This window comes from Micropterus salmoides, unplaced genomic scaffold, assembly GCF_014851395.1.
Source record: "Micropterus salmoides isolate LMB-PRFRI ecotype aquatic unplaced genomic scaffold, ASM1485139v1 Ms_hic_scaffold_4, whole genome shotgun sequence".
NCBI classification, from domain to species: Eukaryota; Metazoa; Chordata; class Actinopteri; order Centrarchiformes; family Centrarchidae; genus Micropterus; species Micropterus salmoides.
In genome coordinates, this window is record NW_024043372.1 from 252,967 (window position 1) to 268,944 (window position 15,978).

Genomic DNA, 15,978 nt, shown 5'->3' on the forward strand with positions numbered 1-15,978 from the left:
GAGAGAGGGAGAGAGAGAGGGGGGGGGGGAGGCAGCCTACACAATATCACACAAGAGGTACAGACAGTAAAGGTAATGTTGCTATAGACTAAATGAAAAATAGTACAGATATTATAATAGTGTTAATGATAACAATCGTAATGTTATGATTATAATAACATAATAACAATAAGACTAGCAACAATAGTCGTTGCAGCAGAAGGTGTCGAGCAGGAACACGGGGGCAGCAGGTGACCCGCAACCACAGATCCAGACTCCACAGCTCCAGAGCCAGAAACACCTGCAGGAAGTGACAGGAGGAGAGAGGAGAGAGACGAGAAAGCACAAGACTACCAGAAAGGGGAGAAGTTGTGTTAGTAACATGCAATAATGGGATGAGGTTGCATACAGAGGGAGAGAAAGTAGAGGAGAGAGGAGCTCAGTGCATCATGGGAAATCCCCCGGCAGTCTAGGCCTATAGCAGCATAACTAAGGGATGGTTCAGGACTCACCTGAGCCAGCCCTAACTATAAGCTTTATCAAAGAGGAAAGTCTTAAGCCTACTCTTAAATGTGGAGATGGTGTCTGCCTCCTGAACCCAAACTGGAACCTGGTTCCACAGGAGAGGAGCTTGATAGCTGAACGCTCTGGCTCCTAGTCTACTTTTGGAGACTCTAGGAACCACAAGTAACCCTGCATTCTGGGAGCGCAGTGCTCTGGTGGGGTAGTAAGGTACTATGAGCTCTTTAAGATAAGATGGTGCCTGACCATTAAGAGCTTTGTAGGTAAGAAGAATGATTTAAATTCTATTCTGGATTTTACTGGAAGCCAATGCAAAGAAGCTAAAACAGGAGAAATATGATCTCTTTTCCTGGTTCCTGTCAGAACACGTGCTGCAGCATTCTGGATCAGCTGAAGAGTCTTAACGGACTTTTTCGAGCAGCCTGATAATAAGGAATTGCAGTAATCCAGCCTAGAAGTAACAAATGCATGGACTAGTTTTTCTGCATCATTTTTAGACAGGATGTTCCTGATTTTTGCAATATTACGTAGGTGAAAAAAGGCGGTCCTTGAAATTTGCTTAATGTGAGATTTAAACGACCTGATCAAAGATAACTCCAAGATTCCTCACAGTGGTGCTGGAGGCCAGGGCGATGCCATCCAGGGAAACTATATCTTTAGATAATGCGTCACGGAGGTGCTTAGGCCCCAGAACAATAACTTCAGTTTTATCTGAGTTTAACATTAGAAAATTACAGGTCATCCAGGTTTTAACATCCTGAAGGCACATTTGAAGTTTAGCTAACTGATGAGTTTCATCTGGTTTGATCGATAGATATAACTGAGTATCATCTGCATAACAATGAAAGCTTATGGAATATTTCCTGATAATATTGCCTAAAGGAAGCATATAAAGTGAAGAGGATTGGTCCGAGGACAGATCCTTGAGGAACTCCATGACTAACTTTGGCGTGCATGGAGGACTCATCGTTAACATGTACAAACTGAAATCGATCTGATAAATAGGACTTAAACCAGCTTAGAGCGGTTCCTTTAATGCCAATGAAATATTCCAGTCTCTGCAATAGGATCTGATGGTCAATGGTATCAAATGCAGCACTAAGATCTAATAAAACCAGTACAGAGACAAGTCCTTTGTCTGATGCAATAAGGAGGTCGTTAGTAATTTTCACCAGTGCTGTCTCTGTGCTATGATGAGCTCTAAATCCTGACTGAAAATCCTCAAATAAACTATTGCTCTGTAGAAAGTCACACAGCTGTTTAGCAACTGCTTTCTCCAGAACCTTAGAGAGAAATGGAAGGTTAGATATAGGTCTATAGTTGGCTAAAACATCCGGATCAAGTTTGGGCTTTTTCAGAAGAGGTTTAATTACAGCTACTTTAAAGTACTGTGGTACATAGCCTGTTGATAAAGATAGATTGATCATATCTAGTATAGAGGTGCTGACTAAGGGTAAAACATCTTTAAGCAGCCTAGTCAGGATGGGGTCTAAGAGGCAGGTTGATGGTTTAGATGAAGAAATTATTGAAGTTAGTAGGTAAAGATTGAGGGAAGCAAAACAGTCTAAACATGTATCTGGTTCTACAGCTGTTTCTAAGGTTCCTGAGTTAAGAGATGAGTCGGTGCCAGTTGAGGGCAGGTCTTGGTGAATTTTGTTTCTAATAGTTAGAATTTTATCATTAAAGAAGCTCATGAAGTCGTAACTACTGAGAGCTATGGGAATACTTGGCTCAATAGAGCTGTGACTCTCTGTCAGCCTGGCTACAGTGCTGAAAAGAAACCTGGGGTTGTTCCTATTTTCCTCTATTAATGACGAGTAGTACGCTGCTCTGGCATTACGGAGGGCCTTCCTATAAGTTTTAAGACTATCTTGCCAAATTAAACGAGAATTTTCCACTTTGGTGGAACGCCAATTCCTCTCAAGTTTCCGTGATATTTGCTTTAATTTGCGAGTTTCAGTATATACCATGGAGCTAACCGTCTTTTAGTATTTTCTTTTTTAGAGGGGCTACAGAGTCGAGTGTCATTCGCAGCGAGCCTGCAGCACTATCAACAAGATGATCGATTTGGGAGGGACTGAAATTAGCATAGGAGTCCTCCGTTACTTTGTGACTAGATAATGTATTTAGAGCTGATGGAATCGCATCCTTAAATTTAGCTACAGCACTATCAGACAGACATCTTGTATAGAAATTTTTGCCCAATGGCGAGTAGTTCAGCAATACAAACTCAAAAGTTATCAAACAAAGAGGGATTCTGTGGGAACACTATTAAATGTTCAATTTCAATACCATCTACCAGAACAAGGTCGAGGGTGTGGTTAAAACAGTGAGTCGGTTCATGAACAGAAAACCATGTGACGCTTCAGGTTAAAGTTCACATGAAACCAGAGGTCAAAGGTTTTATTAGACAGGTACAGGAGACCTGATTCTCTCTGAACCAGATTCTATATAAACCCTCTAATCCAGCATGAAGACGTGAATCAGGTTTGTTGTCCACACAGCAGGACGCAGAAGATGAAACCAGTGGAGAAATCAAAGATCTTCACAGGACGAGGAGACAGATGGTCTTTAGTTTCTGAGAACAGCACGTGGTTCCTCCGTGTTCATGTCCACCTTATAGTTACACAGGAAACATTTGTCACCACAGGCGGTGGAGGGGGGCGCTCCAGTGTCGAGTCCACCTGAATGACGGGTCTGACCGTGAGGAAGTGTAGTTGAACCCAGAGTTGCGAATTCGCTCATTTTCATGGAGACCTGAGTCAAGTTTAAATTCTTTGTCCAGTTCTTCCTGACGGCGGTTCTACTGGAGCACGCCGTCATCACGTCGTGTTTTCTGTCTGAATTCGCCCTCGTTCACTTCCTGATCATAAATTGTTTCCGTTCCTTCAGAGTATCTGACGGCTAAACGGCGATTCTTTCCGACAGGAAACCGTGTTGTAAATAAAGTCTGTTTAAAGCGCCGTGACGTCACTTCAACCTCAGGTTTAGAGATCAGCCGAGGACAGAAGTCCTACCGGTTCAGCTTCAGAAACATGCGACATCACTTCCTGTTTAATAATGAGGTAATCTGAGCTCTGATTGGCTGCAACTTCAGGCTTTATTAACGTTACCATGGAAACAGAAATCAAATCGTCCTGAAGAAACTTTATTTAAAAAAACCCACAAATCTGAAGATTTAAAAAACAAAAAAACAACAAAAACTCTATACAGGTGAGTGAGGGGCGGGGCTTCCTCAGGGCCGGGGGGGCGGTCTCATGCCGGGAGGGGGCGGTCCTGAAACAGAACACAGAGGTCACATGACTGTTCACAGTAATTATTGATGACCCGTCTCCATGGCAACAGCTTACCTCTCATGCCAGGGGGCGGCGGCCTCATGCCTGGGGGGGGCATCCCCATCGGAGCGCCCCGACCCGGCGGCATCCCCATCGGAGGACCCATCGGGGGCCGCATGCCAGGGGGCGGGCCCATCATACCTGCAGGGGGAGGAGCCAGGAAACAACCAATCAGCACACAGACGGGACGTTCACACAAGATGATTTCCTATAATCGGCGGGCGTGTCTGAGGTGGATTTAAACAGGATCGTTGCTCCAGGAGCTACCGTGGTCATTCTGACTTTAGCACAACACTGTGTCATGTTTTACAAACTTCTCGTCAGCTGACTTCCTGTTGCTACAGACCAGTTAGCGTCGCTGCTGATTTATCCGCTTTTAGCGTCTTTCACAGTTTCTTCATGTTTTACAGCGTTTGTCGACTGAGCGGATCACAGAAACGCTGTTAGGTGCCAGGAGCTGAAGTTCGACGCCGGCCGCAGCATTAACCGGCTCCTGGCACCTAACAGGTGGTTGCTATGGCACTCCCAGCAGTTGCCAAGGTAAAGCGCCACTGAAAACCAATCACGTCACCTGGAGGCGGCGCTCCTCGGCCCATCGGGGGCGGGGCTCCTCTCCCGGGTGGATACTGCGTGGGCGCCCCGGCGATACTGGCTCCTGCTGCGGCGGCAGCCACCGTCCCTCGGCCCTGCGGCGTCATTACCTGGAAACACACAGGAAGCAGTCATCACCCGAGCACGCACACACCTGAGGGTAGAACAGCCAATGTTGCCATGGTTACCTGCTGCGAAGGCCCGCCCACTCCTCTGACGGGGCCCGCGAGTCCGGCCGGAGCCTGGGGCATCGGAGCTCCCGCAGGGACGCCACGACCCGCTGCGCGGCCCACGCCCGGACCTCCCGCCACGCCCGCCAACGGGACCCGAGCGATACCCGTCTGAAGGGGGAGGGGCAAGAACATCAGTTTGAACACTTTGCGCTGCCTGTCCGGTACCCGTGTTCCCTCAGGAGAATGGCTTATTGCTAGTCTACGACGACGTCACCACAGGTGCGTCTCCTATTGGCTGCATGTTCCACTTACATCTTTAGGGGGCGGGCCCTCCACCGTCATAGAGACCAGGTTCTCCCCCCTCAGCAGAACCAGACCCAGAACCCTCTTCTCCTCTCGCTCCGGCTGCTTTGAGTTCTTCGGCCTGAAGGAAGACAAACAATCATTACCCAGCATGCCCCGCTGCCGACCACAGACAGGACCAGGTGCAGTCAGCTGCGTCGGTTCCCCAGAGAAGAGGACGTCATTAATTTAGGACCAAACAACAATCACAAATATACACGTGAGAAAGTTACGGTCCAGCTGCAGGAGAAATATTACACTTCACAGGAGGGTCGATGACATCACGCCGCTGAGCCAGCGTTGCAACTGTAACACGTTCACCGCACATTGAGGGGCGCCATCTGCAATGGAAAACAGGACGGCCAAACCGAGCCGAGGTGGTTCTGGTAACGGCGTGTTTGCAACAGAGGGCCGTCAGGTCTGCGAGTGTGGCGAGAACTGAAGGAGGTGAATTCACTCCGTGAGTGATACTGAAAACATGCCCGCTAAACCCGCCCCCTCCTTCCCCAGCCCGCAGACGTCATGTGACGCTTCATGAGCACTGAGCGCCACCCGCTCAACATGTGACTGAACTGAGATCAGGCAGCGCTGTGTAGGTTCTGGACTCCTCTCCAAATTAGAGGTCGACCGATTTTTGGCATTTTTTAACATAATCGCATCGGCCAATATCCAAGTATATCAAGCCGATTATTAGGCAGGCGCATCTGTGGGCAGCCTAGTGTTGTCGTGGAACACGTGTTTGACGCGCGCTGCCGCTACAGTCATTTTCCAGCCGAGTGAGCAGCAGACCTCATCCAGTGCCTCAGGAGCTAACGGTAAGGATTCAATTCTTATTACTCCTTTATATTTAATTAAAAACTTTTGATATGTTACTGCCAACTTCGAGAAGAAACCTGAATAAGACACAAGACATTCGGCTAATTTGGATCGTAGTTGAAGTTGCATTATCACAGAAGAGTTGCTATCATGTCACAATAAGTAAGCAATAATTTTGCAACTACAGAGTGAATCAGACTTTTATTTGTTCTGTTTGTGCGTCTTATATTTGAGAGGGTTGTCACTCAATGCAGAGAAATAAGTAATAAAAAAAGAGACCAACGCACTATAGGCTAGTGACAGACTGGCTTTGCTTTGCTAACGGGTAGCTACAGACAGACCCGGTGCTAATACGGCACTGGAACCTTAGCGACCGTTATCTACCGCACCGAATATCAACGCAGATTTCTGTGCTTCAGTTCGGTGCAAATAGAGGTTAAAAACCAAGCAAATATCGGCCAAAATAAAATCGGCAGCATTAATCGGCCATCGGACGACCCGGATTTCAAAAGATCTGTATCGGCATAAAAAAACCATATCGGTCGACCTCTACTCCAAATCATTTTCAGGAATAAAGTCCAGATGAGGAAAAGTTGCAGGTTTAGTTAGAGGCCCCTAGAATCTTCAGTGAGGGGCCACAGGGCTCCCAGTCTGGAGCTCCTCAGATTAATCCACGAGGAGGCGCTCGTGACCCAGATCACCGGGACTCAGACTTTGGTGAACTCAGAAGGAAATAAGATTTGGATTTTTGAGCCCCCAACCCCCCCCTGCCCCGGGTTCTGCACGCCGCCTGAGCTGATGGCGGCGGCCTTTCACCTACTTGATCTTCCTGAACTCGTCGCAGTCGCACAGGATCAGGTTCATGTGTTTGTCGAAGGCCTTGAAGGTGCCGATGAAGATGCGTCCGTCCTGCAGGATGCACCTCATCCTGAAGTCGATGTGCTGCAGCATCTTACTGCTCTTTCCCACCGTCTGCAAACCAATCACAGGCAGGCATTACTATGACATCACCACGCCACCAGCTGTTTCTGTTAGCAGCGCCATGTTGAGTCACGGTGACGTTACACCAGGGGTCAGCTAACGGTTGGCCATTTTAGATTTCCTGTTTACTATAACGGCCACATTCGCCTGGCGCTTCACCTGGACCGCGCGTCTAATGTTTCCCTACCAGTACCGCGTTTGCCGCCTACCGTCTATCAGTACTGTTACAAATACTGCCGTCACTGCAGCTGCAGAGCTCTGAGAGTCCATGTTTCCACAGAGCGACACAGCAGGAGGAGGCTGCAGGGAGGAAGGATGAGGCTGAACTACCTGTTGAGATCAGAAAATGTCTGAAATAAGCTAACGTAGCAGGGCCCTGATCAAGCAGAACTCCATTCAGAAAACAAGCATTTTAACTGTCGTTGTCCTGCCGTCTTGCAGACAGACCTAACAAAGCACCAATTCATATGTTGAAGAAATCGGCATCATGATGTTATTTCGGCGTCACTTTGATCCGTTAATTGAAACCACATAACAGTAAATGTTTGTTTTGTTTCCATAGTAATGGCGGCTTGTGTGTGTGAACACTCGGCAGCAGTCCTGCGTTAAAACCCCCTTGATTAAAACGAGATTTGGTGTGAATGCGCAGTAAAGACTCGAGCTGCTCCGCTGGTTATTCCGTAAAGTGTTACTGAGTCTGGTTAGCCGTTAGCTTCGTTAGCTCCCGTGTGTGCGCGTGGACCCGGTAACAAGCCCCAGTAGCACCGGTGCTAGCAGGTCGGCTAACAGCTAACAAACACGGCGGCCGTCCCGGTACCGGCTGTTCGTTAAACAGAACCCCGTTAACGGGCCGAGGTAAAGTGATTAACCCGACTGACCTGCGATCAGTTCAACAGCCTGTGACGCGCTGAGCCGCAGCTCTTCACCGACGTTCATCAGACGTCCATTCAAACTCCCGCCATTATCAAACTAAACCGGTAACAAACCCGTTAATACCGAGCTCCCCGCGGCGGGCTGCCCGCGGACTCTCGGCCCGGTAAACACTCACCATGTCTGCGGTTCTGATGGCTCCGATTCCCGCAGGATTCACCAAACAAACCCAAAAAATTGACCCGCGGAGCTCCGCCGGGCCGTCTTTATCAGAGAGTCACAGGAAGTGACGTAGGAGGGACCTGGCGCCGCAGCGCAACTCGTCCTACCCGAACACCGGAAACATAAAGAGTTCCTACCCGAACAAAGGAAACCGGAGATTTGTGAACTCCACCAGTACTCATGATTACTACTACTATTTATCAGTACTCATGATTACTACTACTATTTATCAGTACTCATGATTACTACTACTATTTATCAGTACTCATGATTACTACTACTATTTATCAGTACTCATGATTACTACTACTATTTACCAGTACTCATGATTACTACTACTATTTATCAGTACTCATGATTACTACTACTATTTACCAGTACTCATGATTACTACTACTATTTATCAGTACTCATGATTACTACTACTATTTATCAGTACTCATGATTACTACTACTATTTACCAGTACTCATGATTACTACTACTATTTACCAGTACCCATGATTACTACTACTATTTATCAGTACCCATGATTACTACTACTATTTATCAGTACTCATGATTACTACTACTATTTATCAGTACTCATGATTACTACTACTATTTATCAGTACTCATGATTACTACTACTATTTACCAGTACTCATGATTACTACTACTATTTACCAGTACTCATGATTACTACTACTATTTATCAGTACCCATGATTACTACTACTATTTATCAGTACTCATGATTACTACTACTATTTATCAGTACCCATGATTACTACTACTATTTATCAGTACTCATGATTACTACTACTATTTATCAGTACTCATGATTACTACTACTATTTATCAGTACTCATGATTACTACTACTATTTATCAGTACTCATGATTACTACTACTATTTATCAGTACTCATGATTACTACTACTATTTACCAGTACTCATGATTACTACTACTATTTACCAGTACTCATGATTACTACTACTATTTACCAGTACTCATGATTACTACTACTATTTATCAGTACTCATGATTACTACTACTATTTATCAGTACTCATGATTACTACTACTATTTATCAGTACTCATGATTACTACTACTATTTATCAGTACTCATGATTACTACTACTATTTACCAGTACTCATGATTACTACTACTATTTATCAGTACTCATGATTACTACTACTATTTACCAGTACTCATGATTACTACTACTATTTACCAGTACTCATGATTACTACTACTATTTACCAGTACTCATGATTACTACTACTATTTACCAGTACTCATGATTACTACTACTATTTATCAGTACTCATGATTACTACTACTATTTATCAGTACTCATGATTACTACTACTATTTATCAGTACTCATGATTACTACTACTATTTACCAGTACTCATGATTACTACTACTATTTATCAGTACTCATGATTACTGCTACTATTATCAGTACTCATGATTACTACTACTATTTATCAGTACCCATGATTACTACTACTATTTATCAGTACTCATGATTACTACTACTATTTATCAGTACCCATGATTACTACTACTATTTATCAGTACTCATGATTACTACTACTATTTATCAGTACCCATGATTACTACTACTATTTATCAGTACCCATGATTACTACTACTATTTATCAGTACCCATGATTACTACTACTATTTATCAGTACTCATGATTACTACTACTATTTATCAGTACCCATGATTACTACTACTATTTATCAGTACTCATGATTACTACTACTATTTATCAGTACTCATGATTACTACTACTATTTATCAGTACCCATGATTACTACTACTATTTATCAGTACTCATGATTACTACTACTATTTATCAGTACCCATGATTACTACTACTATTTATCAGTACCCATGATTACTACTACTATTTATCAGTACCCATGATTACTACTACTATTTATCAGTACTCATGATTACTACTACTATTTATCAGTACCCATGATTACTGCTACTATTTATCAGTACTCATGATTACTACTACTATTTATCAGTACTCATGATTACTGCTACTATTTACCAGTACCCATGATTACTGCTACTATTTATCAGTACTCATGATTACTACTACTATTTATCAGTACCCATGATTACTGCTACTATTTATCAGTACTCATGATTACTACTACTATTTACCAGTACTCATGATTACTACTACTATTTATCAGTACCCATGATTACTACTACTATTTATCAGTACCCATGATTACTGCTACTATTTATCAGTACCCATGATTACTACTACTATTTATCAGTACTCATGATTACTACTACTATTTATCAGTACCCATGATTACTGCTACTATTTATCAGTACCCATGATTACTACTACTATTTATCAGTACCCATGATTACTGCTACTATTTATCAGTACCCATGATTACTGCTACTATTTATCAGTACTCATGATTACTACTACTATTTACCAGTACCCATGATTACTGCTACTATTTATCAGTACTCATGATTACTACTACTATTTATCAGTACCCATGATTACTGCTACTATTTATCAGTACCCATGATTACTACTACTATTTATCAGTACCCATGATTACTACTACTATTTATCAGTACTCATGATTACTACTACTATTTATCAGTACTCATGATTACTACTACTATTTATCAGTACCCATGATTACTACTACTATTTATCAGTACTCATGATTACTACTACTATTTATCAGTACTCATGATTACTACTACTATTTATCAGTACCCATGATTACTACTACTATTTATCAGTACTCATGATTACTACTACTATTTATCAGTACCCATGATTACTACTACTATTTATCAGTACCCATGATTACTACTACTATTTATCAGTACCCATGATTACTACTACTATTTATCAGTACTCATGATTACTACTACTATTTATCAGTACCCATGATTACTGCTACTATTTATCAGTACTCATGATTACTACTACTATTTATCAGTACCCATGATTACTGCTACTATTTATCAGTACCCATGATTACTGCTACTATTTATCAGTACTCATGATTACTACTACTATTATCAGTACTCATGATTACTACTACTATTTATCAGTACCCATGATTACTGCTACTATTTACCAGTACTCATGATTACTACTACTATTTATCAGTACCCATGATTACTGCTACTATTTATCAGTACCCATGATTACTGCTACTATTTATCAGTACTCATGATTACTACTACTATTTACCAGTACCCATGATTACTGCTACTATTTATCAGTACTCATGATTACTACTACTATTTATCAGTACCCATGATTACTGCTACTATTTATCAGTACCCATGATTACTACTACTATTATCAGTACCCATGATTACTACTACTATTTATCAGTACTCATGATTACTACTACTATTTATCAGTACTCATGATTACTACTACTATTTATCAGTACCCATGATTACTACTACTATTTATCAGTACTCATGATTACTACTACTATTTATCAGTACTCATGATTACTACTACTATTTATCAGTACCCATGATTACTACTACTATTTATCAGTACTCATGATTACTACTACTATTTATCAGTACCCATGATTACTACTACTATTTATCAGTACCCATGATTACTACTACTATTTATCAGTACCCATGATTACTACTACTATTTATCAGTACTCATGATTACTACTACTATTTATCAGTACCCATGATTACTGCTACTATTTATCAGTACTCATGATTACTACTACTATTTATCAGTACTCATGATTACTGCTACTATTTACCAGTACCCATGATTACTGCTACTATTTATCAGTACTCATGATTACTACTACTATTTATCAGTACCCATGATTACTGCTACTATTTATCAGTACTCATGATTACTACTACTATTTATCAGTACCCATGATTACTGCTACTATTTATCAGTACCCATGATTACTACTACTATTTACCAGTACTCATGATTACTACTACTATTTACCAGTACTCATGATTACTGCTACTATTTATCAGTACTCATGATTACTACTACTATTTATCAGTACCCATGATTACTACTACTATTTATCAGTACCCATGATTACTACTACTATTTATCAGTACTCATGATTACTACTACTATTTATCAGTACTCATGATTACTACTACTATTTATCAGTACTCATGATTACTACTACTATTTATCAGTACCCATGATTACTACTACTATTTATCAGTACTCATGATTACTACTACTATTTACCAGTACTCATGATTACTGCTACTATTTATCAGTACTCATGATTACTGCTACTATTTACCAGTACTCATGATTACTGCTACTATTTATCAGTACTCATGATTACTACTACTATTTATCAGTACCCATGATTACTACTACTATTTATCAGTACCCATGATTACTGCTACTATTTACCAGTACTCATGATTACTACTACTATTTATCAGTACTCATGATTACTACTACTATTTATCAGTACTCATGATTACTACTACTATTTATCAGTACCCATGATTACTACTACTATTTACCAGTACTCATGATTACTACTACTATTTACCAGTACTCATGATTACTACTACTATTTATCAGTACTCATGATTACTACTACTATTTATCAGTACTCATGATTACTACTACTATTTATCAGTACCCATGATTACTACTACTATTTACCAGTACTCATGATTACTACTACTATTTACCAGTACCCATGATTACTACTACTATTTATCAGTACTCATGATTACTACTACTATTTATCAGTACTCATGATTACTACTACTATTTATCAGTACTCATGATTACTACTACTATTTACCAGTACTCATGATTACTACTACTATTTATCAGTACTCATGATTACTACTACTATTTATCAGTACTCATGATTACTACTACTATTTACCAGTACTCATGATTACTACTACTATTTATCAGTACTCATGATTACTGCTACTATTTATCAGTACTCATGATTACTACTACTATTTATCAGTACCCATGATTACTACTACTATTTACCAGTACTCATGATTACTACTACTATTTACCAGTACTCATGATTACTACTACTATTTACCAGTACTCATGATTACTACTACTATTTATCAGTACTTTTTGTGTGTATTGAGTATAGGGGAGAGACACGAGATAAAGTTTGTTACACATTTAATACCAAACTGGATCAAACCATCAAGTTCTTAAAATAACAAAAATAAAGTGGCGACAGTTTGGAAGCTTATTAAAACATTTCCAGCCGACAGGAGCTGCAGATCAGCTGCAGCATCACGTCTGAGTCTCCTGAACAGGATGTTTAACGAGCTTTAGTACCTGCTGCAGTCAGCTGCTCCGCTTCTTTAGGGGAGACCGACTTCATCCCTGAGGACCAACCAGGACCCAGGATTAGCCTAACACATTAAACAGAGACACAGCACTGAAGTACTTCCCCATGTACTTCATGTACTATTAGAAACATACAGCATTAAACAGAGACACAGCACTGAAGTACTTCCTCATGTACTTCATGTACTATTAGAAACATACAGCATTAAACAGAGACACAGCACTGAAGTACTTCCTCATGTACTTCATGTACTATTAGAAACATACAGCATTAAACAGAGACACAGCACTGAAGTACTTCCTCATGTACTTCATGTACTATTAGAAACATACAGCATTAAACAGAGACACAGCACTGAAGTACTTCCTCATGTACTTCATGTACTATTAGAAACATACAGCATTAAACAGAGACACAGCACTGAAGTACTTTCCCATGTACTTCAGGTACTATTAGAAACATACAGCATTAAACAGAGACACAGCACTGAAGTACTTCCTCATGTACTTCATGTACTATTAGAAACATACAGCATTAAACAGAGACACAGCACTGAAGTACTTCCTCATGTACTTCATGTACTATTAGAAACATACAGCATTAAACAGAGACACAGCACTGAAGTACTTCCTCATGTACTTCATGTACTATTAGAAACATACAGCATTAAACAGAGACACAGCACTGAAGTACTTCCTCATGTACTTCATGTACTATTAGAAACATACAGCATTAAACAGAGACACAGCACTGAAGTACTTCCTCATGTACTTCATGTACTATTAGAAACATACAGCATTAAACAGAGACACAGCACTGAAGTACTTCCCCATGTACTTCATGTACTATTAGAAACATACAGCATTAAACAGAGACACAGCACTGAAGTACTTCCCCATGTACTTCATGTACTATTAGAAACATACAGCATTAAACAGAGACACAGCACTGAAGTACTTCCTCATGTACTTCAGGTACTATTAGAAACATACAGCATTAAACAGAGACACAGCACTGAAGTACTTCCCCATGTACTTCAGGTACTATTAGAAACATACAGCATTAAACAGAGACACAGCACTGAAGTACTTCCTCATGTACTTCATGTACTATTAGAAACATACAGCATTAAACAGAGACACAGCACTGAAGTACTTCCTCATGTACTTCATGTACTATTAGAAACATACAGCATTAAACAGAGACACAGCACTGAAGTACTTCCTCATGTACTTCATGTACTATTAGAAACATACAGCATTAAACAGAGACACAGCACTGAAGTACTTCCTCATGTACTTCATGTACTATTAGAAACATACAGCATTAAACAGAGACACAGCACTGAAGTACTTCCCCATGTACTTCATGTACTATTAGAAACATACAGCATTAAACAGAGACACAGCACTGAAGTACTTCCCCATGTACTTCATGTACTATTAGAAACATACAGCATTAAACAGAGACACAGCACTGAAGTACTTCCCCATGTACTTCATGTACTATTAGAAACATACAGCATTAAACAGAGACACAGCACTGAAGTACTTCCTCATGTACTTCATGTACTATTAGAAACATACAGCATTAAACAGAGACACAGCACTGAAGTACTTCCTCATGTACTTCAGGTACTATTAGAAACATACAGCATTAAACAGAGACACAGCACTGAAGTACTTCCTCATGTACTTCATGTACTATTAGAAACATACAGCATTAAACAGAGACACAGCACTGAAGTACTTCCCCATGTACTTCATGTACTATTAGAAACATACAGCATTAAACAGAGACACAGCACTGAAGTACTTCCCCATGTACTTCATGTACTATTAGAAACATACAGCATTAAACAGAGACACAGCACTGAAGTACTTCCTCATGTACTTCAGGTACTATTAGAAACATACAGCATTAAACAGAGACACAGCACTGAAGTACTTCCTCATGTACTTCATGTACTATTAGAAACATACAGCATTAAACAGAGACACAGCACTGAAGTACTTCCCATGTACTTCATGTACTATTAGAAACATACAGCATTAAACAGAGACACAGCACTGAAGTACTTCCTCATGTACTTCATGTACTATTAGAAACATACAGCATTAAACAGAGACACAGCACTGAAGTACTTCCTCATGTACTTCATGTACTATTAGAAACATACAGCATTAAACAGAGACACAGCACTGAAGTACTTCCTCATGTACTTCATGTACTATTAGAAACATACAGCATTAAACAGAGACACAGCACTGAAGTACTTCCCCATGTACTTCATGTACTATTAGAAACATACAGCATTAAACAGAGACACAGCACTGAAGTACTTCCTCATGTACTTCATGTACTATTAGAAACATACAGCATTAAACAGAGACACAGCACTGAAGTACTTCCTCATGTACTTCATGTACTATTAGAAACATACAGCATTAAACAGAGACACAGCACTGAAGTACTTCCTCATGTACTTCATGTACTATTAGAAACATACAGCATTAAACAGAGACACAGCACTGAAGTACTTCCCCATGTACTTCATGTACTATTAGAAACATACAGCATTAAACAGAGACACAGCACTGAAGTACTTCCTCATGTACTTCAGGTACTATTAGAAACATACAGCATTAAACAGAGACACAGCACTGAAGTACTTCCTCATGTACTTCAGGTACTATTAGAAACATACAGCATTAAACAGAGACACAGCACTGAAGTACTTCCTCATGTACTTCAGGTACTATTAGAAACATAGAAACATATTAG

At 40.7% G+C, this 15,978-nt stretch overlaps 1 protein-coding gene across 1 annotated transcript; it reads right to left on the reverse strand.

Moving 5' to 3' along the window:
* Positions 1-3,577: 3,577 nt before the first annotated feature.
* On the reverse strand, positions 3,578-7,943 carry snrpb (small nuclear ribonucleoprotein polypeptides B and B1). Its single transcript, XM_038697225.1, has 7 exons — positions 7,788-7,943; positions 6,579-6,730; positions 4,913-5,024; positions 4,616-4,768; positions 4,408-4,537; positions 3,852-3,977; positions 3,578-3,777 (listed from the first exon to the last, which is right to left on the reverse strand). The coding sequence occupies exons 1-7, from the start codon at positions 7,788-7,790 to the stop codon at positions 3,737-3,739; spliced, it is 717 nt and encodes a 238-aa protein (XP_038553153.1). The 5' UTR covers positions 7,791-7,943; the 3' UTR covers positions 3,578-3,736.
* Positions 7,944-15,978: the final 8,035 nt, after the last annotated feature.

Coding starts and splice junctions, on each gene's coding strand:
- snrpb (XM_038697225.1), bottom strand. Junction 5,025..6,578: donor GACGAGTTCAGGAAGATCAA/GTAGGTGAAAGG, acceptor GTCTTCCTTCAG/GCCGAAGAACTCAAAGCAGC. Junction 4,538..4,615: donor TGGGCGGGCCTTCGCAGCAG/GTAACCATGGCA, acceptor GTGTGTTTCCAG/GTAATGACGCCGCAGGGCCG.